The 23,599-nt window shown below is 43.8% G+C and overlaps 1 protein-coding gene across 1 annotated transcript in view; it reads left to right on the plus strand.

The window, feature by feature from the left end:
• CDH13 (cadherin 13) overlaps positions 1-23,599 on the plus strand; it is a 1,023,676-nt gene that overhangs the window by 981,288 nt on the left and 18,789 nt on the right. Inside the window, exon 11 of the mRNA XM_036832418.1 lies at positions 7,405-7,547. Coding sequence (XP_036688313.1) covers positions 7,405-7,547 — 143 coding nt within the window. The remainder of the gene's footprint in view (positions 1-7,404; positions 7,548-23,599) is intronic.

Below are 23,599 nucleotides of genomic sequence, written 5' to 3' on the forward strand. Positions count from 1 at the left end.
CACCCAAGCAGATATTTCATCTAACATAGGGGGCCCATTGGGCTGGAATTAAGTGAGGAGCTGAGTATACACCTCCTGTTTCCTTTCTTCCCTGTGGTTTTACAGGGTTGTTTGCTTCCTTCAGTAGGAATAGAAAATCACTCTGTATTTCCCCTTTCCTTGTTTTCATTTTCCAGGCTCTCATAATCTTTCCCATCCTTACTGACTCCGCTTTGAGAATGAGCTGCACTTAGGCTTGTACATTGGTCTAAAAATACCAACCCTCCCTACAATCCATGCCATCACCCGGGATATTTCTGATGGTCCCCCCCCCCCCCATGAGAGCTGGGCCCCTGGCTTGGAAGTCCTTCCAGGTCAATACCAAGCCCAGCCCTCTGGCCTGGGAGCTTCCTTCCCTGCTCTGCCAGGGCCCTGCGGACAGTAAGCCCGCTTCCCACGAGGGAAGCAGGCCCGGACTGTGGTTAGGTGCACCGCTCCCCGCCTCCCCACTGCCCTGATCTACTAATCAGCCTGCCCTGTGTCTTTCAATGCTGACACCTGGAAGAGGTCGAGCCTTGGCAAGCACGCGAGCAGCTCCTGTGAAGCTACATACAGAGTGAAATGAGTCTTGTTTTTAATTTGATTTTTCTTCCCCTGTAACAAGCAAAGTTCACATTACAGATAAATTGCCTGGAAATTCCAATTTAATAAGACATATGCATTTTTCAGGCCCAGAAGCACAGAAAATATCTTGCACGCCAGTATTTTTGCACTAAAGGTTTATTAAAAAGACACCTTTGAAAATGCAGAAACTTACAGAGTGCCTGGCCAGTCGGTCCAAAGGGCTGATTTGACACCAGGGTTCATAGGCCAGGAGGTAGAAGGGCAGGTTGGTTGATAGGTGTTGAGCTCTTTTCCCCTCTGGGGTAAAAATCTCCAGGGTTAGGGAGGATCACACCTACTTGCAGCAGCTTCCATGCAGCTCTTAGTTTGGAGGGCGTGGGCACGGTGAAACCCAGCACTGGGCACTTGGGAATTCTCAGTAAATGGAATGACCCCGTCCTCCTCTCTCCGTGGCTGTGATTCTGAGGAGACGCAGGAAGATGGGCATCGAGGAGATCTGCGGCATGGGCAGACCTCCCTAAGGTCTCCGATTGGAAGAGGCACCAAACAAAATACATCAACTAATAGCGGAAAACAAAGGGCCCAGCAAAAATTCAATTAAATAGGACAACGATGGAGACCTGATTTTTTTTTTTTTTTTAAGAGTTTAAGGGAAAGGCAAGTGTTTGGGGTTTGTTTTTTTTTTTAATATTTCAGCTTTTTTTTTTTTTTAAACTGGGTTTATTTATTTTTTTTATTTATTTATTTATGGCTGTGTTGGGTCTTCGTTTCTGTGCGAGGGCTTTCTCTAGTTGTGGCAAGTGGAGGCCACTCTTCATCGCGGTGCGCAGGCCTCTCACTATCGTGGCCTCTCTTGTTGCGGAGCACAGGCTCCAGACGCGCAGGCTCAGTAATTGTGGCTCACGGGCCCAGCTGCTCTGCGGCATGTGGGATCTTCCCAGACCAGGGCTCGAACCCGTGTCCCCTGCATTGGCAGGCAGATTCTCAACCACTGCGCCACCAGGGAAGCCCCTGATTATTTTTTAAGGAAAATAAAATAGTGGAATATTATCCTGTAAAACCACTCAAGTTCATGCTTTCACTGGAAATGTGATGGGTACAGGCCTTTACTGGGCATTGTTCTTAGGGGACAGCTTCCAATTAACATCTGTAAGCTTTCTACTGAATATAACTTTTCCTTATTCAAGAAGCAAACATGTTCATTGTTCTGCAAAACTGTAGCAGCGTAAGACCAAAAAAAAAAAACCAAAAAACAAAAAAATGACGGGAGAATGAAAGAGCATTCTTTGCCAATGTGGAAAGCTAGATTATTTCATTCAGTTTTTATTTATAATCTAAACTCTGAGTCGATTAATCAAGGAATAAAATATGGATATTTAAATATCCATTTAAATTTTTCATGATTTCAAATATGTTGAACCACCACAGATGACTCCTGGATCAACTGTGAACTTGTTACCTGATAAGATGGGAAACAAATGTCACCTTTCTTTGCATTTTCCATTTCCTTGATTGTTCCAACTGAAAGAGAAAGGATGCAGTAACATCTACTGGGTGACCACCTGTTCGGGCACTCTATTCAGCCCTGAGGATGCAGAATGGCCAACACCTGTTCCTGGGCATAAACACACAGTATCCTGGTTAAGATCCAGAGCCTGGAATCTGGCGCACCTGTGTTTAATTCCATCTCGGCTACTTCTTAGCTGTGCTGCTTTGGGCAAGTTGCTAAGCCTCTCTGAGCCTTGGTTGTCTCTTCTTTATAACAGCGATGATACCCACTTCATCAGGGAGTTGCGAACCACAGAAATAAATGTGGTCTGACTATGAATGGTTAGCACAAAGCCAGGCACAGTAAGCATGCAGTAGTATAGCCAACTTTAACCTCATCCTGACATTGAGAAGGTGGTGAAGGTGGCAGACCTATAGGGCCCATATGATGCTGTTAAAGGCATTTTAATCTATAAGGACTTAGAGGAAGGCGTGACTAATTCTTCTAACTGGGGAACTCAAACGGGGACCCAGAGGAGACATTTCAGGTGGGTCTTAGAAGATAGCATTTTGCCAGGTGTACGTGTAAATTACTATCGAAATGAAAGGCTGGTGTTTTAAAAGCAGTTCATTCTCATGAGTAATACATGTCTTCTGTTTTGAAGAAATATGGAAATGATAATTGAGGCATCAAGGGAGTGTGGGAAAACCTCCGTTAGCCTCATTCATTCTCTCCATCTGTTCCCCATCACTGTATTAGCTTCAAAACCTTGTTTCCCCAGGGCTCGCTGAGTCATATATTTCCAAAACATTCTGAGGACGGTGTGGATCACGTCAAAAGAGAGCACACTGGGCCTGACTCAGTGGCCGCAGGCCTCACTTTGCCCTCACAGCCACCCTTGAGGTCACTGGGATTGTCCCACCTAACAGAGGAGGAAACAGAATCACAGAGACTAGCTCGCCCCAGGTCACACAGCCGGAATCCAAGTCCAAAGTCTATGCTTTTAACTCCCCCATGATGCTGACGACGTGTGTGATTGGGCAGGGCCCTGGCACCAAGTTCAGATCCCAGCCTTGCTGCACACTAGCTGTTGACCTTGGCAAAGGCATTTATTGCCCTGAGGGGTTTTGTTGTTGTTGGTTTGGTTTGGTTTGTTTTTGCACTGGAATAATATCCAATATCATTTTCCTTGGCAAAAAGTCACAGTGCTACATTTTTTAAAAATAAAACATCCTACTTAAGATCTTTTTTTTTTTAATATACAAGTCGGTTTAAAATGACGGAAGTTCAAACTAAGAAATCTGCAGCTTGTAATTTACTAATAGAAAAAAATTAAGACAATTATAAGATCTATAGCATCCAGCATCCTCTCAGTTCCCTCATGTGTAAAATGGGAATAATATTATCGACCCCACAGCGTTGATGTGAAGGCTGACAAAGTAGATACGGGAAGCTGTTAGAACAGCGCCTGGCACCTAGTAAATGCTCAGTTGAGCGTTGCATGCTGCTGTGTTGATACTATTATTAAATGGATGTGTAATAGGGGAGGAGCGGCCGCGCGGTCCGTATCGCGAGACCTAGTGCGAGACTCTTCGCGTGGCGGTTAGAGGTTCCGCCGCTCCGCCGACAGGCAGCCTCGCAGTGGTCTTCCGCATCGCGGCCTTGTCCCCGGGACCGGCGGGTGAGCTGGGGGCTGTGTCCCGCAGAGCTCCAGAGCCCTCGCCACGGCCGCCCACTGGCCGGGCCCAGGCCTTGAAGAAGCTGCAAACCCCTCCCGCATCCCCACCTCCGCGACCTAATGGCAACGGCGGTCTCCGTGGGTCGAGGTCCATGGAGGCCTCGGCAACGGGAGTAGACGGACACTGCCATTAAGGTACCAGCTTCAGCTAGCTTCAGCCTCTCCGTTCAAGTTTCAAAACTTGGTCCAGCTTAGATCAGTTGTCTCCCCCTAGGAGGTGGCCAGAGGTCAGGGTTAAGTTGCGAGGACGTGCAAATCATTACTTCAGGTCCGCCTCTGTGTTTGGGGCTCTTCTCAAAGCAGGGCGATAGTGGCGAGCTGGGCATTCACCTGCTTGGTATTTGCTACCACGTGAACTCTTGTTGATCCTTTACAAATGGTTCTCTCCAGGTTAAATGAAAAGCCTGAGGGCCGGCGGGGTCCTGGGTGCCAGGCTCCCTCAGTGATGACGGCTGGGCGGAGTCTGGGGGCCCGGCCCTGAGGGCGCTGCCAGCTGAGATCTGCCTCTTCAGCCGGGCCTGGGCAGTGGCGGGAGGACCCAGCCTGGGTGCTGGACGAACGCTCCCGGGCGGGGTAACTGGCCCCCGCGGGGACCCCCTCCTCTCAGCCAGGGCCTGGACCTCAGAGGGCCAAAGTTGAGCCTTGGGACCTTGCTCTTCCTTGTCAGAACAGAGAGTAACATTTGTTTTGGTGGAGGTTTACAGGAACACCGTGACCTGACGGTGACCTGACCTCAGGAACGAAGGATCCGACACCAAGAAGTCTGCAGCAGCTAACCATGCCCCTCCCTCACCTTTCTTGTAAAAAGGCTTCGCTGAAAGCTTTTGGGGATTTTGGATTTCTTTTTAAGGCGTGAGACACCCGTCTCCTTGCATGGCCCTGCAGTAAACCTTTCTCTGCTCCAGACTCCGACGTTTTGGTATTGTTTGGCCTCACTCTGCGTCGGGCACACAGACGTGCGTTCGGTAACAGATGCTGTGCCCTGAGGCTGCTACACTGAAGACTGGATCCCATGCCTTCCGGGAAGCATTTGCAGGGTCCTCTTCCTGGTGGTGGTCTGCAGTCCCAGGTCTGGCCCGTCTGCTTTCAGTATAAAAACTGAATTTGATTGGTGTGCACAGAGATGCTTGGGTCTGTTCATGTGACTCAAGTTCACAAGCGGCTGAAATAAACCGGCGTTCCTCTGTATGAATTAAAATGAGAATTCTGTGTCAGAGGGTCTGTCAGTGCCTCTGAGAAGCCCAAAGACGTCCAGGGGTTGGTGCTGAGGCTGCAGCGGAGCCTGGGAGCCAGTGGAGGGTCTCCCTAGCTGGTGGTGAGGCTGGGACACGACTGCAGTGCTGCCTGTTGTGAGGCAGCTGAGTTGCAACCAGAGGCTCCTGGAGGCCCCTTGGATGCCTGTTCCCTCTGTTCCCTCTGTTCCCTCTGCTAGCGCATGTTTCTTATTCCTCAGTCCCCTTCTCAAGGACCAGCTGACCACCCCTCCTTTCAGTGACCACAGGCTCCCTCATCAGACAGTCACGCTGCAACCGTCCAAGATCACCTCCAAGTCAGGGACGAGGAACCTTGGTGGATCCCCGTCTCCTTGGCCACACATTTGTGGATGGCCCCTTGGTCTCTCCTACACACGAATGATCGGACCCATTACACTTAGAGGAGCCCTGATTCTATCCTCAGAGCTAACTTTTTCTCAAAATTCAGGGCGTATCTTCTGCTGAGAAGCGGCTTAGCATGGGGGTTTAGAACATAGGCTCTGGGGTCAGACCACCTGGGCCCATGTCCAGACTGTACAGTCCTAGGATCTGTGTGGTTTGTGCCTTAGTTTCTTCATCCGTAAGTGGGGATATTATATCTACTGTGTTGATTTCCTATTGCCCCTGTAACAAATTACTACAAACTTGGTGGCTAGAAATTTATTCTTCTGGAGGCCAGAAGTCCAAAATCAGTCTCACTGGGCCAAAATCAAGGTGTCAGCAGGGCCACCCCCCCTAAAGGCTCTAGGGGAGAACCTTCCTTATCTCTTGCAGCTTCGGGTGGCTGCATCGCTCCGGTCTCTGCCTCTGTGGTCACGTGGCCTTCTCTTCTGTGTGTCTCAAATCTCTGTTTCCCTCTGATAAGGACACCTGTGGTTGCCATTTAGCCCCTTCCTCTCCCAGTAATCCAAAAAAATCTCCCCATCTCAAGATCCTTAACTTAATTAGACCTGCAAAGTTTTTACCATGTAGGGTAACATCACAGGTTCCTGAGATTAGGACGTGGACATCTTTTCCACTGTGAAGACTAGGATGGTAATCTGCCCCAAACGCTTCATTCAGAGATTTGCCACCTTGTTGGCTAAATCCAGTTTTAGACATTCTTAGAACCAAAGCTGGCAGTATAAGGCAGAGATGGTCAACTTCAGGCATCTGTGTAAGACTGATGAACTAACAGTTCTCATGTCTCTTCAGGGACATGAATTCCAAACATTGGTGGGTAGAGAATGGCAAAAACACCAACAAGCGTCTTTCTGGCTTAAGTACTAACGTGGCTGGAGCACTAGCAAGGTGTCCCTGGGACAGTCCCACATATACCAAGCCACCCGGTTCAAAGAAATCTGGGTCATGTTCAGTCAGTCTCCCTGATATATAAGACTTTCATTTCTTACTTAATGTACATGTTTATTGTTTGAACTTCTTACAATGAGCATGTATTACTTTTACAACAACCTCAAAAATAAGAACATTTTAAAATTTTTTTATGGTTTCTGTTATCCAGAATCCAAACCCCGTACTACGGTGGTTCAGGTTCTTTATAATTTGTCTCTGCAAATTCATTTTCTTTCAGTTTCCCCTAGAGGAGGTATTTTCCAACCACAACCATCTACCTTCTGGTCCCTAAACATTCACTCAGCAACTATCTATTGAGTGTTGTATGTGTGCTAAGTAATGTTCTAGGAGCTGGGGTCATGACAGTGAACAGATATCCTTGCTCTTGTGGAACTTACATTTTTAGTGATATCTCTGTTCCATATGTTAGTTCATATTCTTCTCTTTTCCTGACGTGTCTGTCCTCTCATTCTCTGACAATATCCCCCCATTCCTTCTGTCTTAGTTCAGATACTGCATCCTCTGTGAGGACCCCAGGGTTACCCTCCATCAGAGATAATTACTTCTTCCTCTAAGCGTCCATGTGCCTTGCCTGTACCTTCATGACAGTGCTTCTCCTGCCTAGTCTGCATACCAGATGCATCCAAGGTGTAAAAGCAAAAAAAAAAAAAAAACTGGACTTGGACTCAGGAGACAGGCTATGAACTCTGTCTCTGTGAGAGCTGGGCAGATAAGAGCTCCTTCCTCCCAGGCTTGTCATGAGGAATAAAGGAGGTGCATGTACAAAATATTTAAAACAGAAAAGGCCCAGAGTTAATGGTCAGTCATTACTTTCTGAATGAACAACTGTGCTATAATGATGTTTTTGGATTTGTATTAAGAATTATCTGGCAGCTAACCTTGGAGCTTGTGCCCAGTACTCCTTGAACATTTCTTGAATCTATTTTGAATGTAATCTGACATTGTTTGGGGATTTTTTTTTTTTTCAGGTATTCTGTTTACAAGGACCCAGCAGGCTGGCTGAATATCAACCCCATCAACGGGACTGTCGACACCACTGCTGTGCTGGACCGCGAGTCCCCATTCGTCCACAACAGCGTATACACTGCCCTCTTCCTGGCAATTGACAGTGGTGAGTCATTTTTTAAATGCCAATATGTGAATATTTTTCGGTTATAAATATATTTTTACATTTTAACATTTCTTCTGTTATACGTAAAGGTGTGCTTGGGAAGAATTAAATGTGAGGGGGGCAGGGAAAGCAAATGTGTAAACACACATGAGTCAGTAAAATCCCCAAGTGCTGGAATTCCTGGGTCTTTGTCTAGTTAGGGGTCAGAGCAGCGAGCTCACTGGGCTCTGTCTCAAGTAGGCGCCAAGGCTAGGAAGCCACATTGATGTCCTTCATCTTGGTGTCATGTTCTCATCTACAAGGAGGGTTTTCTTACCTAATGCAAGTTGAAAGGAAGTCCCAGAGGACATCACCGACCCTGACAATTGAATTGTTCCCTCAGCTTTTTTCCTCTTATGATATGCACCATGGAAAGACATCAGGTCCCCTCAGCTGGTAGCTTCATAAGCGCAGAACAATTGCTGTTCGTTCAAAAGCTAATAATGCAATATCCACAATTCAGACTCTGTTCCAGACACTGGGGATACAGTCGTGAACAAACAAAAATCACTGTCCTCGTGCAGCTGACACAGTCATGGAGAACGGAAGGAAATTGAGTAAAATACATACTATTCAGAAAAAAAAGAAAGTATACTATTTATGTATGAAACAGGAAAAAGAGATAGCAAATGAAAGGATGCTACAGTTTGAACCAGACAGCCCCGAGAGGCTCACTGAGGAAGTGACATTGAGTAAAAACATGAAGAAAGTGGGGATGGGGCCCCTGAAGCAATCTAAGGGAAGAGCAAGGAGGCTGGGGGCTGGAGCAGAGAGGGCAGCAGTACATGAAGGGGATGGGGATGCAGATCATGTAGGGTCACGTGGGCCTCTGTACAACCCTTGGCTTCTACTTTATGTTGAAATGGGATGCCGTAGCCAAGTTCAGAGTAGAGTTCAGAGTGCCATGATCATTCTGCTGCTCTGTTGAGATCAGACATAGGAGACAAGGACAGAAGTAGGGACACCTCTTAGGAGACTGAGGACAACCTAGGAAAGATGGCGGCTTGGACCGGTAATAGAGTAGGGGATGAGAAGGGATCAGATTCTGGAGATACTCCATATATTTCAGACGCAGAGCTAACAGGATTTGCCATTGGCTGAGATGGGGGGAATCAGAGTTGGTTTCTGGGTGTGTTAAGCTAAGGTGTCTACTGTGTCAATCACACAAGAAGTTTTGCTCTCCCTGTAATTCCTAAAAGTCAGCCGTTCATAGCTGAAGATTCGGTTTTGAGTCCTATATGTATATCAAAATGAATATTTTTATAGGGTTCTTTATATGTGCCTTCATTACCCAATAACGGGTGAACTAAGAATTCTCAGAGGCTGGGTACTTACACAAAACCAAGTAGGAGAGCACGTGTCTAAGAAGTGAGTGATCGGTGTGGCTCCCAGTAGGCAGAGCGGGTTTCACAGTGAAGTCAACCTTTGAATCTGGCCTTGAAAGACAGGATTTGGATAAATGGCAGGGTCAGGAGGTCGGGGTGCCTGAGGGCATAGAGCAGAGGAGTCAAAATTAAAAGGGAGTGTGGCATGGGAGGTAAGAAAAGAAAAGAGAAGGGTTACATCCACTGTGAGTAAGTATGTAGAAACCTATTTGGATGTATACGGGAAAGTCATATCTTCAAGACATCTCAAAATCCGGGCAAGTCATCGGATAGAGCAGGCACCCAAAGGATCCTGTAAGTTCTTGAGGAGGAAACTGACACGATGAAATAGCACATGGACATTCATCAACAGAGAGCTGGACCAGACACTGTGCTTGGTCCTGGAGACTCAAAGGTGAATAATACATTGTCCTTGTGCTCAGTGAGCTAATGAGTTACTTGGCAAGTTAGGCTAGCAAACAGAAGGTGGCAGTACACTGTCACAACTGTCCTACTGGAACTAAGCCCAGAGGAGCCCCTCATCCAGCCTCAGAGGTGGTCACGGGGAGCTTCTTGGTTGAGGGGATCTCTAAACCGAGTGATGAAAGATAGGTTGAGAAAAGGGAAGGCATTCTACTAGAAGCCTGAAAGAAGGTGGCTATGTGAGACCCTTAGACATCGGTCGGCAGTACTGGAGGCTCCATATTTACAGAGATAAGGTTACTAGGTCTTGTGTGGAATGCCCAGCTCCTATCACAGTGCCTGACTTAGAGCAGGCACTCATGTATATGTGGAATAGATCATAAAGTAGATCATGAAACGCTCCATATGCTATGCCAAGGAGTTTGATTTGGTTATCAAACTCCTCGAGAATAAACGCTGTACTTTAGAAAGATAACCCCCGTGGCAGTGTAGAAAATCAATCAGACCATGATGAGACATGAGGCAAGGAGGCATTAGAAAGCTGTGCAGAAATCAAGGTAAGAGAAGCAGTGGAAGTCGTTTGGGTGGAGTGAGTCTGGAGCTGGGAAACATTGTTAGACATAGCAGGTATCTTAGTTGAAGGGGTCAAGGTATGCCTGTTGGCAACAGAAACAAACTAGAAAGGATGAATCTAGAAAACATCTGGATGGAAAAAACAAGGCTTTGAAAACAACACATACTCAATATGAAAGAGAGAATGGTAATACGAAGATTTCTAGTGAGAAATCTAGTCCATTAATAGAAATGGAACTGGTTTCAAAGGATTGTTCCCATGTTGTCCGTATGGGGTGGATGTTGAGATGATCCCATGAGACACTGCAACATGGGACTGAAATAGAGGCCAGGAGGTTTTACTTAGGGAGTCACAATGCAAGAGATTGTCGCCATCAAAACAGATAAGTTTTGTAGAAGGAATAGGTCTAGACAGGAGTGCTAAGGGCCTCAACAGTGGAGGACAAAAAGCCAAGAATTTTAAAATGCTTTTCAAACAAAAAGTATCAATTATAGATCAGCTAAAGTAATGATTTCAGAGTTCTGTACTACGTAAAAGTATCTGTACTTGTAGAGAAAATTCTCAGCTAAGAACACCATGAAGGAAGTTTGAAACCCAGCAAATAGTTTAGTTATCATTGCCTTATAAAATATTTTATGCAGTTATTCATCCAAAAAACTAGAAATGAAATACACTTTAATTTTTGCCGGAAACAGGAGTCTTCTCTCCAGATGTGACTGGGCAAGCTCCTTATAGATTCTGAGGCTCAGTTTCTATAATACTTCTACAAAATGAGGAAGATAATTTCTACTTACGAGGTTGTCGTGAGAAAATGAAGTGCTGTGCCCTCTATACTCTCCATCAAAAGCCATATTAAATGTTCAGTAAATGTCAGTCCCACCCCAATGGGGTTATAGACAGGAAGGAATACGGCCGAGAATGGTCCTCAAGAAATAATGCAGTTTGAAATCTATTTCTTATCTAACTCTGTTAATACTAATATCAGACAAGGAAATTCCAATCTGGTGTCACAGATGTTTCCAAAGGATAGAAATGTCCCTGAAGATGGAATGATAAATAAAAAACAAGTTGGCATTACTATATAGAACCATCATTAGAGATGATAATCTTGAATAAGGCTCAAAAGACTTAGCGCAAAAAGAGAATAAATTTTCAAAGACCTCATAAATCAGAGTAACTTTTGTTTAAAGGCTCGTTTTTGTCACTCACTGAAAACTTATCTCTAGATATTATGGTTAACCAGGAAAAACCAACAGTAAGTGCTGTTAGATCAAAGTTAGTAGTACTAACTGATGTCTCAGTGTTATCCAAAGTAAGCATTTGATTTTATTAATTTTATAGAAATTCAGTGTATTTGATGGAATGAAAGAATAAGGAATTTTTGTCATACAACACGAGGGAAGCTAAAGCAAAATAAATTGATTTTCTCCAAACAAGGAGTCACTCAGGAATTTATGCCAAAACATGTCAATAAAATATATGGTCATGGGAACTTTATGGTAGGATGTAGTAGACCCGTGTCCCCACTGCAAAAACTAGAAAAATCTGGATAGATTACAAAGATCTTAATTGTAAAGGCATCAGAGAGCTGCAGAAGCAATGAAGCCTAACTCAACTAAAAACTAAAATAGGAAAGAAGAAAGAAACATTCTAAAAAAAGTGTAGGGCCACCAACCACTCTTTTCTCTCTGAGACTATTTTAGATTCTGGGTGAGGATCAGGCCTGACCCAGGCAGGGCCCAGGATGGAAAGAAATAAAAGAGAAACACTTGTAACGGTCATGTGGCTGGTGTGACAAAGTGAAAACTTGAGGGCTCTTAAGCACATGGTTATAGATAAATGCCTTTTAAAGGGCAGAGTAAAATCTCCTGGGGTCTCACTGAAACAAACACCTAACAAAGCAAGCAAACTTACCTTAAACACACAGCCATTCTCTCTTTAAGACATTTGCCAGATTTTGAAGGTATGAGGGATTGGAGGATGGGATGGCTGATGCTATAGACTGAATGTTTGTATCCCCCCCCCAAATTCACATGTTGAAATCTAATCCCCAGTGTGCTGGTATTTGGAGGTAGGGCCTTTGGGAGGTCCATGGGGATGGAAGCCTTCATGAACGGGATTAATTCCCTTATAGAAGAGATCCCAGAGACTTCCTTCACCACGTGAGGACACAGCACAAAGACTATATTGAAAACTACAAAACACTACTAAGAGTTTTTAATCCTGTGTAAATAGAGACCTATACCATATCCGTGGATTAGGAGACTCAATGCTATTAAAATCTCAGTTCTCTCCAAGTGGACCTAAAGGATTCAATGCAATACCAAGCAATATCCCAGGTTTTTGTTTTGAGGAAAAGGGGAAGAAACAGATTATAAAATTCATATGGAAATACAAGGGGCTAAAAATAGCCAAGGAAATCTTGAAGAATAAGTTGGAAGACTGACACTACCGTATATCCAGACCTATTAGAAAACTGTAATAATTCAGGGACTTCCCTGGTGCTGCAGTGGTTAAGAATCCGCCTGCCAATGCAGGGGACATGGGTTCGAGCCCTGGTCCGGGAAGATCCCACATGCCGCGGAGCAGCTAAGCCTGTGCGCCACAACTACTGAAGCCCATACGCCTAGAGCCCATGCTCCGCAACAAGAGAAGCCACTGCAATGAGGAGCCCACGCACCGCAAGGAAGAGCAGTCCCCGGTTGCTGCAACTAGAGAAAGTCCACATGCAACAACAAAGACCCAACACAGCCAAAAATAATAAATAAATAAATAAATAATGTTTTTAAAAAAAGAAAACTATAATAATTCAAACTGTGTGGTGTTTGCTCAAACATAGAAAAAACTGACCAGCGAAATAGAATAGAGAGTTCAGAAACAGACCCACACATATACAGTCCCTGATTATGACAAGAACAGCATGGTAGTGCAGATGAGAAAGCGTGGTCTTTTCAATAAATACTGCTGGGTTAATGGGGCACACATATGAAAAGAATTATCCTGACCCCTCTCTTATGCCATATATAATAACCAATTCTAAATAAGTTACAGGTCAAAATATGGAAGGTAAAATAATACATCTTTTAGAGAAAAACATATTAGAGCATACTGATGTCCTTGGCATAGGCAAAGTTTTTTTAAACAGGACACAAAAGTACTAACGACAAAAGGGAAAAAATGATAGATTATATTAAAATTAAGAACTTCAGTTCATCAGATTATACCATCAAGAATATAAAAAGCGGGGATTCCCTGGTGACGCAGTGGTTGAGAATCTGCCTGCCATTGCAGGGGACACGGATTCGAGCCCTGGTCTGGGAAGATCCCACATGCCACGGAGCAACTCGGCCCGTGAGCCACAATTACTGAGCCTGCGCGTCTGGAGCCTGTGCTCTGCAACAAGAGAGGCCGCGATAATGAGAGGCCCGTGCACCGCGATGAAGAGTGGCCCCCACTTGCCGCAACTAGAGAAAGCCCTCGCACAGAAACGAAGACCCAACACAGCCATAAATAAATAAAAATAAAAATTAAAAAAATATATATATATATATAAAAAGGTAACCCACAAAGTAGGAGGTATTTCTATTACAAAGGAATCCTACAATCTATATGCAAAAGACATCACTCAAAGAGGAATGGGTAAGGGACTTGAACAGGTATTCACAACTGAGGATATACAAATGCCAATAAACATATGAAGAGATGCTCAACTTCATTCATCAAGGAAATAAAAATTAAACTATCCAAATATAAACTAAAATACAAATTGATCAAGGAAATGCGATGAAATTCAACACTCAGCATACCTTCAAAATGACTGAACTGAAAAGATGGAAAATGCCAAGTGTTGGCAAGGATATGAAATCATTAGAACCCTCATATCCAGCTGCAAGAAGTGTAAACTGGTACAACTACTCTGGAAACTGCGAGTATCAACTAAGGATGAACATATGCATCCCCTATGATCCAGGAATTACATGCCTAGCTGTACATCCAACGGAAATGTGTGTATCTGTTCACCAGAACCCCTATGCCAGAATGTGAATAACAGCACTATTCATGATAGCTCAAAATTGGAAACTATCCAAATGCCCAACAAAAGTAGAATAAATAAATGGTGGAACATTCACACAATTGGGTCTATACAGCGCTGAGAACGAATGATGTGCAGCTATTCACAGCAACGTGGATGAATCTCGCAAACATAACATTGAGCAAAAAGAAGGCTGAAGCAGAAGATCACACGTGGAATGATTCCATTTATATGAAGGTCAAACAGGCGAGACTAATCCATGCTTCCAGATTACGTTGTGGAAGGGCTCTTTTTTTTTATTGAAGTATAGTTGATATACAATGTTGTAAATAACTATATATATAGCTATAAAAGAATATATATATTCTCTTTCAGATTCTTTTCCCTTATAGGTCATTTCAAAATATTAAGTTTAGTTCCGTGTTATATAGTAAGTCCTTGTTGTTTATGTGTTTCATATATGATAGTGTCTATCTGTTAATCCCAAACTCCTCATTTATCCCTCCCCTTGCTTTCCCCTTTTGTAACCATAAGTTTGTTTTCGATATCTGTAAGCCTCTTTCTGTTTTGTAAATAAGTTCATTTGTATCATTTTTTTAAATGAGATTCCACATATGAATGGTATCATATGATGTTTGTCTTTCTCTGTCTGACTTCACTTAGTATGATAATCTCTAGGTCCACCCATGTTGCTGCAAATGGCATTATTTCATTCCTTTTTATGGCTGAGTAATACTCCATTGTAAATATGTACCACATCTTCTTTATCCATTCATCTGTTGATGGACATTTAGGTTGCTTCCATGTCCTTGCCCCTGTAAATAGTGCTGCAATGAACATCGGGGTGCCATGTGTCTTTTCGAGTTACGGTTTTCTCCGGGTATATGCCCAGGAGTGGGATTGTAGGATCATACAGTAGCTCTATTTTTAGCGTTTTAAGGAACTGTGGAGGAGTTTCTTGATCTTGTATATACTGGGCTAACTACACGGGTGTGTTCAGATTGTGAAATTTCTTCAAGCTGTGTATTTGTGGAAACATGAAAGTTTCTATATTTCAATACAACTTAAGAAAAAATATATATATGGCTACACAGAGAGCGTGTCCCTGGTCCACTGTGCCTTCCCCAGGAGGCTGTGACCATTCATGTGCTGTTTAAGTATCCGTTACCCTAAAGCTAGACTCTCAGCATCTTGTAATTCTAAGGAAGGACAATCCCCAGCTGCTGGGGGGGGAGCGGGGAGCGGGTGGCAAAACTGCCAGGAGGGGTGAATGACAGGATGTCTGCAGAGAGAACAAGGTGAAGCATGCGCTCTGCAGTCCCTATAACACTTTGCAAAAAGCGAAGTGACCCCATCATAACTCCTACACACAGCTCTACTTACTCAGTTCAGAACAATGGTAAGGCAGCACAGAAAGAGAATATACTTTTTAGGTACCTCTTAGAGACTAGAAACTGTGATATCAGAATGGAAGAATGTAAAAAGATAGATACAGGGCTGGAAATCTGTTCTGAGTTAATAGAAATTAAAAACTCTTTGGACCTGTTTGCTTGTGGGGCCCCAAAGCAAGTCTATATAGATTCCAGAATCGCGCTTCACAATAATATTGATAATGCCCCGGTTATGGATGATTCGGGGAGGAAAAGACACTAATCACTCCCTACATATAGAGGCTAGGTTGTAACCCACAGGACACTGAAGGATGTACAAGGCACTTTTCGCAAACTGTTACCGGTTTTAATGAGCTATAAATTACCTAACAACATTGTTTTATTATAAGCGAAATGCTTTTGTTTTGCTAAAGCAGAAATGGCTGTGGTTGAATGATTGGCGCAATAAAGCCTTTCATCCTACAGATCAGTACGGTGTGACCTTTCATGTTGGCGAGCAGTTTACCTTTAGAAACGAATATCATCACTTACCTTATGTGGCCCAGATTAGTGCCTTCAGAGTACAGGAACTCCTTCATTAGAGACTTAAACGAACACAGAATTTCTGGCATGTGTTAAGAAAGGGGAAAAAAAAATAATGACTGTTAAGGAGAATACCAAGATGGAGAGACGACATTCAGGAATGCAGTCAGGTGGCATCCCTTTGGGGATGTGCTGACAAGGGGCAAAGCAGCAGCAATTAGCACCGGGCAAATCCCAGTGTGATTATCATTGCTGCTCAGGTAATCACCAGAAAGGTCAAGTGTTAGTCTCACTGTCTTATGTGGGCCGAAAACTGCCACAAGCAGTTTCTTGTAAGAGTTCTGGAATCCCACTGGAGATTGTCATGGGCAGAAAGGCATAGCCGGCTGATGCTTCTTGGCTTACTGCCATCTGCTCAGGATTCTATCAGGCTGGTCCTCCCACCTCCTTCTCACCTGTAACCTCATCTTTCACTCCTCCTGTTCTGAAATCGTATAGGGTTCAGCGTTCCATGATTGTTATTGAATGGCTCTTATGCCCTCAGAGAAGTTCTAAATTGTGATTCCAAATGCCAGACGAATATTTTGCTTCAGGAAGTTCAAATGCCCTTGCTCCCAGCACCCAGGCTATGCAGAGAGTTTAAAGAAAAAAGAAAAAAATTATCCCTCTTAGTTCTTCCTAAGGCTTGGTGCATACGAAATAGTTGGAACCAGGAAACGCGTACTATTTCTAGCGTCCATATGAAGCCTTTATGTGATTATCAAGTGTCACATCCCCATCTATTTTCACTTCAAAAAATAAGGGAATGATAGCATAAAAACAAGCCCAATTATCACTAAATTCAGCAGCATGTTTTCTTGACTTAGCAACTTGTATAAAGTATGTTTGAGTCTGTCGGTGAAAAATGTGCTGTGGGTTACCAAGAAGACCCAGATAGAGAACCAAACATAATAGCTGTAAAATTAAAATGGAATTGACTAAGATAATGATTTTTCATAAGCTAAGATATATCATGTCCTAACCTGTCTTTTCCCTCAGTCTCCTATATAATAGACGTTCTGATAACACAAACTGATTCTAAATTGAAATATTGTGCAAAATACTTTTAAATTGATTAAAAGAGAAAAAAAGTTATTTGGCCCCATAGTGAAATGACCGTAAAACTACAGGATAACAATGGCCCCCAAACTGGGGATGACAGGGATCTGAACTTCAAAAAGATGCCTCTTTGTGTAGATCAACCAAGACTGCTTAGGGGATGTGGTAAAATTATTTAGATTAATTCTACTTAAAAGATGCTAGTTTGGATAAAATCAAGCCATTAGTTATGATGGCAACCCAATTAAGCCGGTTTAACACCCCTTATCTCAGCTGTTATAGTAATTGAGGAAGAAAAATAAATTGAAGGCCCAGCCATCATTCCTCGTTATTTCAAGTACCAGTAAAATATCAATCACGTTGAAAATACTAGCTACAATTTTGTCACTGACAAAATGGCCCGATAAAAGAACTCTTGAGATCTGGTAATAGAAAGGCTGTGATCAGAGCCATCTGTAGGCAGCAAGTACACTCCACAGAGAGAGTGGGGCCTGGTGCTCTGCTACCCCTCGGAATGGGCCAGCTCCCCAACTTCACTGTGCCACCATCAGTATGAGACTTAGGCCCTCTCAGCCTGTTGCCCTACCTGCAGAGTAAGGATAATGCCACCTGCCCTGCTGAGTTGTTACAAGGATGGGAAATCATGAATGCAAAATTCCTGGTGCCTTGTAAGGACTTTAATATTGTAAAACTTAAATATTTAAGTCAACCCACTTGAGCTGAGTTATGGACTGATTTTTCTAAACTTATCATTGCAGAGTCATCAGTGTCTGAAGCAACTATGACATGCCATCTGACGACCACCCTTGTGGTGGTCTGAGCATTTTTCTAGAGAAGGGACGGGCTGCAGAGCCCTCCACTCGGAGTAGGGCTCTAAATCAGAGAATTAGCCAGAAAATGCTGCCTTCGCCATGGGCATCAATTCATGGAGCTTGCTTCTGTCTGAATGGGGAGACTTAAGCCACCCTTCATCTACCTGACAGCAGGACATTTCCATGTTGACCAGCCAAATCAACCATCTTAAACATAATGTTTTCAAACGTTATTGGGGAAAAAAGCTGATTTGGGCATTAAAATACTGTCTGCAATGCCCATCTATGCCAGCTCGGTTCATCCTGCCGAGGGGTCTCTTAGCTTGTACTCCTTGGTATTCCCTCTTCCCCAGCTTGGGTAATAGCGTCACCACCTGCACGGTCCCCAAGCTGGAACCCCATCCCCACTGAGGCTCCTGCCCCATCACTCCCAGTCCAGCTCTCACTGTCTATCCAGCCTCCTGAATCCAGCCTCTGCTCTTGCATCCTGGCTGCCGTCACCTCATCCCCCATCGTCAGTCCGCATTCCTGCACTGGCCGCCCAGCTGGTCCTCCTGTGCCCTCTCTCCTCACTCAAGCCCTCTCCTTTCCCTGCCTCCAGCATCCGCTGCTCTTATCAAAGCCAGCATCCTGCTTAAAAGTCTACGAAAACTTATTCCCACAAAATAGCCACACGATTCCCTCCATCTAGAGCAACCTTCTCCAGCTACACAAAGTATTCTCGCTTCTAAGCCACATCTTCATGGAGCCTTTGGAACTGTCCCCAGACAGTTAACTATTCCATGCCGCAAGCTCCCGTGACATTTTATCCTCATGTCTCTTCCCGCACTTAAAGCACTATCCTGCATCTGTTTACATATCTGTTCCTGCCACACTGCTAACATTTCAAGAACAGGCACCCTGTATGGTTGATTTTTGTACATATCCAGTAATTCACAGGGCAGAGCCCCAATAAATAATTATTAGCTGAACGAATAAAATAAAACTGTCATGTTTAAACATGGCCTCCAAATCAACTATTCCCCTACTTTGGCCTTTTCTTTAAAGTCCGTAAAATGGAAACAAAAAAAGCCAAAAGGTGGAATTTTTTTTTAAACAGTTCAGGTTTCAGATTATTTCTCCTCCAAAAGAATTTTTGAGTCTGAATTATGTGAATAATTGCCTCAGCTCTACATTGAGTATCACCCGTGGAAACCTGGCACTGCAGTTTGGAAATCTATTTTCTACCAGGTTTTTGGTTGGTTTACTATTAAATGTTTTCAAAATATAAAATGAGATCGGTAAGATCTCTATTAACAAAGAAATAAAAAATGCTTATGAATTAAAATGCAACGAGATTCTTGGCTTACAGGGCACATGCCAAAAAAAAAAAAAAAAGATCTGTAAAATACTGATCCTGCAAACCATAGTAAATAGAACACAGGGATGAACTAAGCAATATGAAGGGGGACCATACAGAGAAGAATCCTGGTTCACTCCCATTTCTGAGCAAAGGTAAAGATAGCTTAGAGCCCTGTTCACATGAAATAAGAAATGTGACATTTATTTGCTCACAGCTGCTTAGCAAAGGTTCAACAGATGCCCAGAAATGCGGAAGGAACTTGAGGGGAGTAGCTTGCCCCACCCAAGCATTCTGCCCTGACAGACAAGCCTCAGAATCTAGCAGGGGTGCCCAGCCTTCAGTCAGGGGCCACATCTGAACTGTGGTTCCTCATGAATTGGCCCATCCTCCTGATTTCCCTCCCAGAGTTGAGGCCTCAGGCTTTCCTGAGACACCCAGCTGAGGTCTCCCGCCTTGTACCTGGTGTGGACTCCCTACTCTGAGCCCCAGTTCCACAGACCCCATCCCACACACACCCTTGTTTCTGCCCTAGGTGGGGGAAAGGAGGACACTTTCTCAGAATAGAAGGAAACGTATGGAAATATAAACACACATGATTACATGCATGGAAAGAGCAACACATCCTTAGCTTTTTCAAATCAACCTAAATTAATTCAAAACTCAACCAGGGGAGTTTAGGCTTTTTGAGCATGAGCCACCCATTCTCCTTGTGTGGCAATATATGATAAACACTGCATTTTCCTTCACCACACACACTCACAAAAATCTACCAGGTAGGTAGGTACCAGGTACCTATTATAATAGGATGGTGACGGAGAACAGTCCTGATGCTCAGAGCCCGTGGAGCTCAGAAATGAGCTTCCTGTCTTTCTCTCCTCTCACTTTCTCTTCCTGCATTTTATTCTTCAAGCAGGCAACCTCACTGTGCACACTATTCCCCATACAAAATTCATGATTCCCAAGGTAAGACACGTGCTACACGCCTCTAGGCCCAGTGACTAGAAAAATTTACTACCTTCCTTTACTTCTCAGAGCTAGCTTCTGAAAGTTCTTGCTGAGATTCAACCTTCTCTGCATATGAAGCCAGCCCAGCCAAATGTGGAAAGACCAGGGACCCTATTCTTCTAAGGGGACTCTCTTGAGGAGATGCACTGGGGTCTTATCTTACTAGTCTAGGGACATTGTAGCATGTGAAAATCTGGTCCCTTGCATGCACATGTTCATAGCAGCATTATTCATAACAGACAAAAAGTAGAAACAACCCAAATGTCTCTTAGCTAGTGAATGGATAAACAAAATGTGGTCCATCAGCTGAATGGAATATTATTCAGCTATAAAAAGGAGTGAAGTACTGATTCTTGCTATAACATGGATGAACCTCAAAAACATCATGCTAAGTGAAAGAAGCCAAACACAAAAGGCCATGTTGTATGATGCCATTTATAGAAATGTCCAGAAAACACAAATCTATAGAAAAAGAAAGTAGATTAGTGGTTGCCTAGTACTGGAAATAGGTATGAAGAGTTAGTACAAATGGGCCCGATGTTTCTTTTTGGGGTGATGGAAATGTTTTAAAATTAGATGGTGGTGGTAGTTGCAGAACTCTGTGAATTTACTAAATATCAATTCATTGTAAAAACAAATAGAGAAAAGAAAGAAGAATTGGAAAAAAATATTTTTAAATCCTTGTATAACTTTTGAGTTTACATTTCTGTTTCTGATTATTATGGTAATCATGGTTATTATTAAAGGAGATTGAAAAGAGAAAAGTATTATTTTAATGTTAATTACCTGGAGAGATAATCATTACTTAGGTTTTGATATATTTATTTCTAATCTTTTTCCTAATCATATATATCTTTTAATTAGAATCACACTGTTTTTGTCTGTTATATCATGCACATCATATGTATGTGTGTGTGTATATATATATATATGTATATATATATATCTTCTGAATAATGGAACATATCAGAAAATTTCACTGTTTTTTTGGCTAAGTGGAAATCCTGTTTGGTCAGGGTTCTGAGTAAAATAACATTCCCATAATTTAAAAAAAACAAAACAAACAAACAAAAAAAACTGGCCCTGCTTCTCATTACATCCACCCACAGCATCAAAGCAGTGCCAGGAGACCCACGTGTGACATGTTTCCTTGGGTACAGGCCTTAGCTCCACCCACCTTCCACAAAAAGCAATGTATTGTTGGTCGCTTAAGTAACGAAAGCACAGAGATTGTTTTTTACTCTTTCTACCAATGCTTGATTTGATGCCAACCACAAGCAGCAAAATACCTAAACTTTGAGCTCCACAGATGAGTCTGGCGCAGATGGTGGGTTGTGCTACGATCACCAATCATTCCACTCCCTTGCTAGAGCTCCCAAAGTGTGCATGGCATGGGAACACTGTGTCTTATAGGCCACAGCCCTCAAACAGGTGACACACCACCAATGCTACAGAGCCTTGGACAAGTTACTTAATCTTTCTGAGCCCCAGTTTCCTCTTCTGAAAAAATGACGGAAAATTGGAAGGTAGAACCCCACGTGCTTAAAACAGCAACCTCTCTGGTTTGCTTGAACTTTTCTTACTCTGATTAACAGCAGGGGTTCAACTTCTCTCCATAAATCCTCACTTTCATTAGTTACATGATCCTGCTTCTCTTAGAAAACGCACAGCTCTGCCCCCAAATAAACCTAGAACACAAAAGTCCAAGCATCAAATGCTGAACCAGCCAGACCAAGGGTTTGGCCAGGACAGCTGGCATTGAGCACAGGACACCAACTCAACCGTCTTATGAGGAAGTTATCACCACCAAAGTGAAGAAGTACCAGTTAAATTGTCTTGGTTCAAAATCAAGCAGCAGGATCAATTTGTTCCTGTCCTGATCAATGTGTGAGGTATTACAAGCTGTCAGTGCCGAGTGGGAATGACGAATAAGGAAATGGGAGCAAGCAGTGGTCCAGAGCACAACTTCATGATGTCAGAGCATCTCTGTGGTCTTCAAGGCACAGTCCTCTTGATGGAACAGATTCACTCATTCAGATCCAGGAAAGAAAATGGTGACCGTTTCACCCATGTCAAGCCATTGTTTGGCACCATGAAAGCTTGAAACAAAATGAATGACCCACCAAGATGTGAAGGCTGTGGGGAGGAAGAGAGAGTTGTCGTTTAACGGGGACAGAGTTTCAGGTGGGGAAGATGAAAAAGTTCTCAAGATGGATAGTGGTGATCGTTGCACAGTGGGAATATACTTAATGCCATTGAACTGTACACTTAGAAATGGTTAAAATGGGGACTTCCCTGGTGGCACAGTGGTTAAGAATCCGCCTGCCAATGCAGGGAACACGGGTTTGAGCCCTGGTCTGGGAAGATCCCACGTGCCGCGGAGCAACTAAGCCCGTGCGCCACAACTACTGAGCCTGTGCTCTAGAGCCTGTGAGCCACAACTACTGAGCCCACGTGCCTAGAGCCCGTGCTCCACAACAAGAGAAGCCACCGCAATGAGAAGCCCGCGCACCACAACGAAGAGTAGCCCCCGCTCGCTGCAACTAGAGAAGAGCCAGTGCAACCAAAAATAAATAAATTAATTAATTTTTTAAATGGTTAAAATGGTAAATGTTATATATATTTTACCACAATAAAAAGTAGCTCGTAAGAAAAAGATACAAAAAATAATACTAATAATAACCCTAAATCATGGTTTAGGAATTTTAGTTTGCTTTCATGGTTGAAATGAGAGCCTGTAAGAATCAAGCTACACAGTGCAAGTTTGGACATAGAAAGCGAAGATTAACCCTTGCTCTAGAGAAGGAGGCCTGAGACTCACGGAGTTAATCTGAGCCCATCCTCAAACTCTCTGACCTCAGCCTCACAACAACTAAAACCAGGGTGTTCTAGATCAGCGGCTCTGAACGTGCTCAGAGCCCAGGCTGCACTTCCGGTACTCCCAGTGACTGCGGACCCCTCGGTATGAACGGACGTGCATTTCCCTGGAGGCAGGACCATGACCATCAGATTCCCAAAGGGGAACCCACCTCCCATTCAATTTAAGACCCACTGGCAGGAGTGGTTCATCTCTCGGGACCCTTCCCTCTCCTGACACTATAAAGACAGAAGCCCTTGCAGACACGAGCAATCCCTCCACAGCTTGCGAGGTGGGACTTTCTCTGAGCCTTAATGTGTCCTCTGAGAATGTGGCCCTGGGTTCCTCTGAGGAACTGCCGGGAGGAGCAAGTGCAGGTCTAGCTCCATATCCCTTGGGAGCTTGGAGTGGGCTCTTGGGAGCTTGGGGTTGCTGGTGGAAAGGGGGAGAGGAGGGCCGTGGGATTTTTGCTGAGTGCCAGGGAATACCTAGAAGCTCCAGTATTTCCTGGGCCCCCGGAACTATTGGAGCCAAAGGGCTCGTGAAGAACCATTAAACATTGAATCACATTTAAATTTTGGATGGTGATTTT

Source organism: Balaenoptera musculus, chromosome 19 (genome assembly GCF_009873245.2).
Source record: "Balaenoptera musculus isolate JJ_BM4_2016_0621 chromosome 19, mBalMus1.pri.v3, whole genome shotgun sequence".
NCBI classification, from domain to species: Eukaryota; Metazoa; Chordata; class Mammalia; order Artiodactyla; family Balaenopteridae; genus Balaenoptera; species Balaenoptera musculus.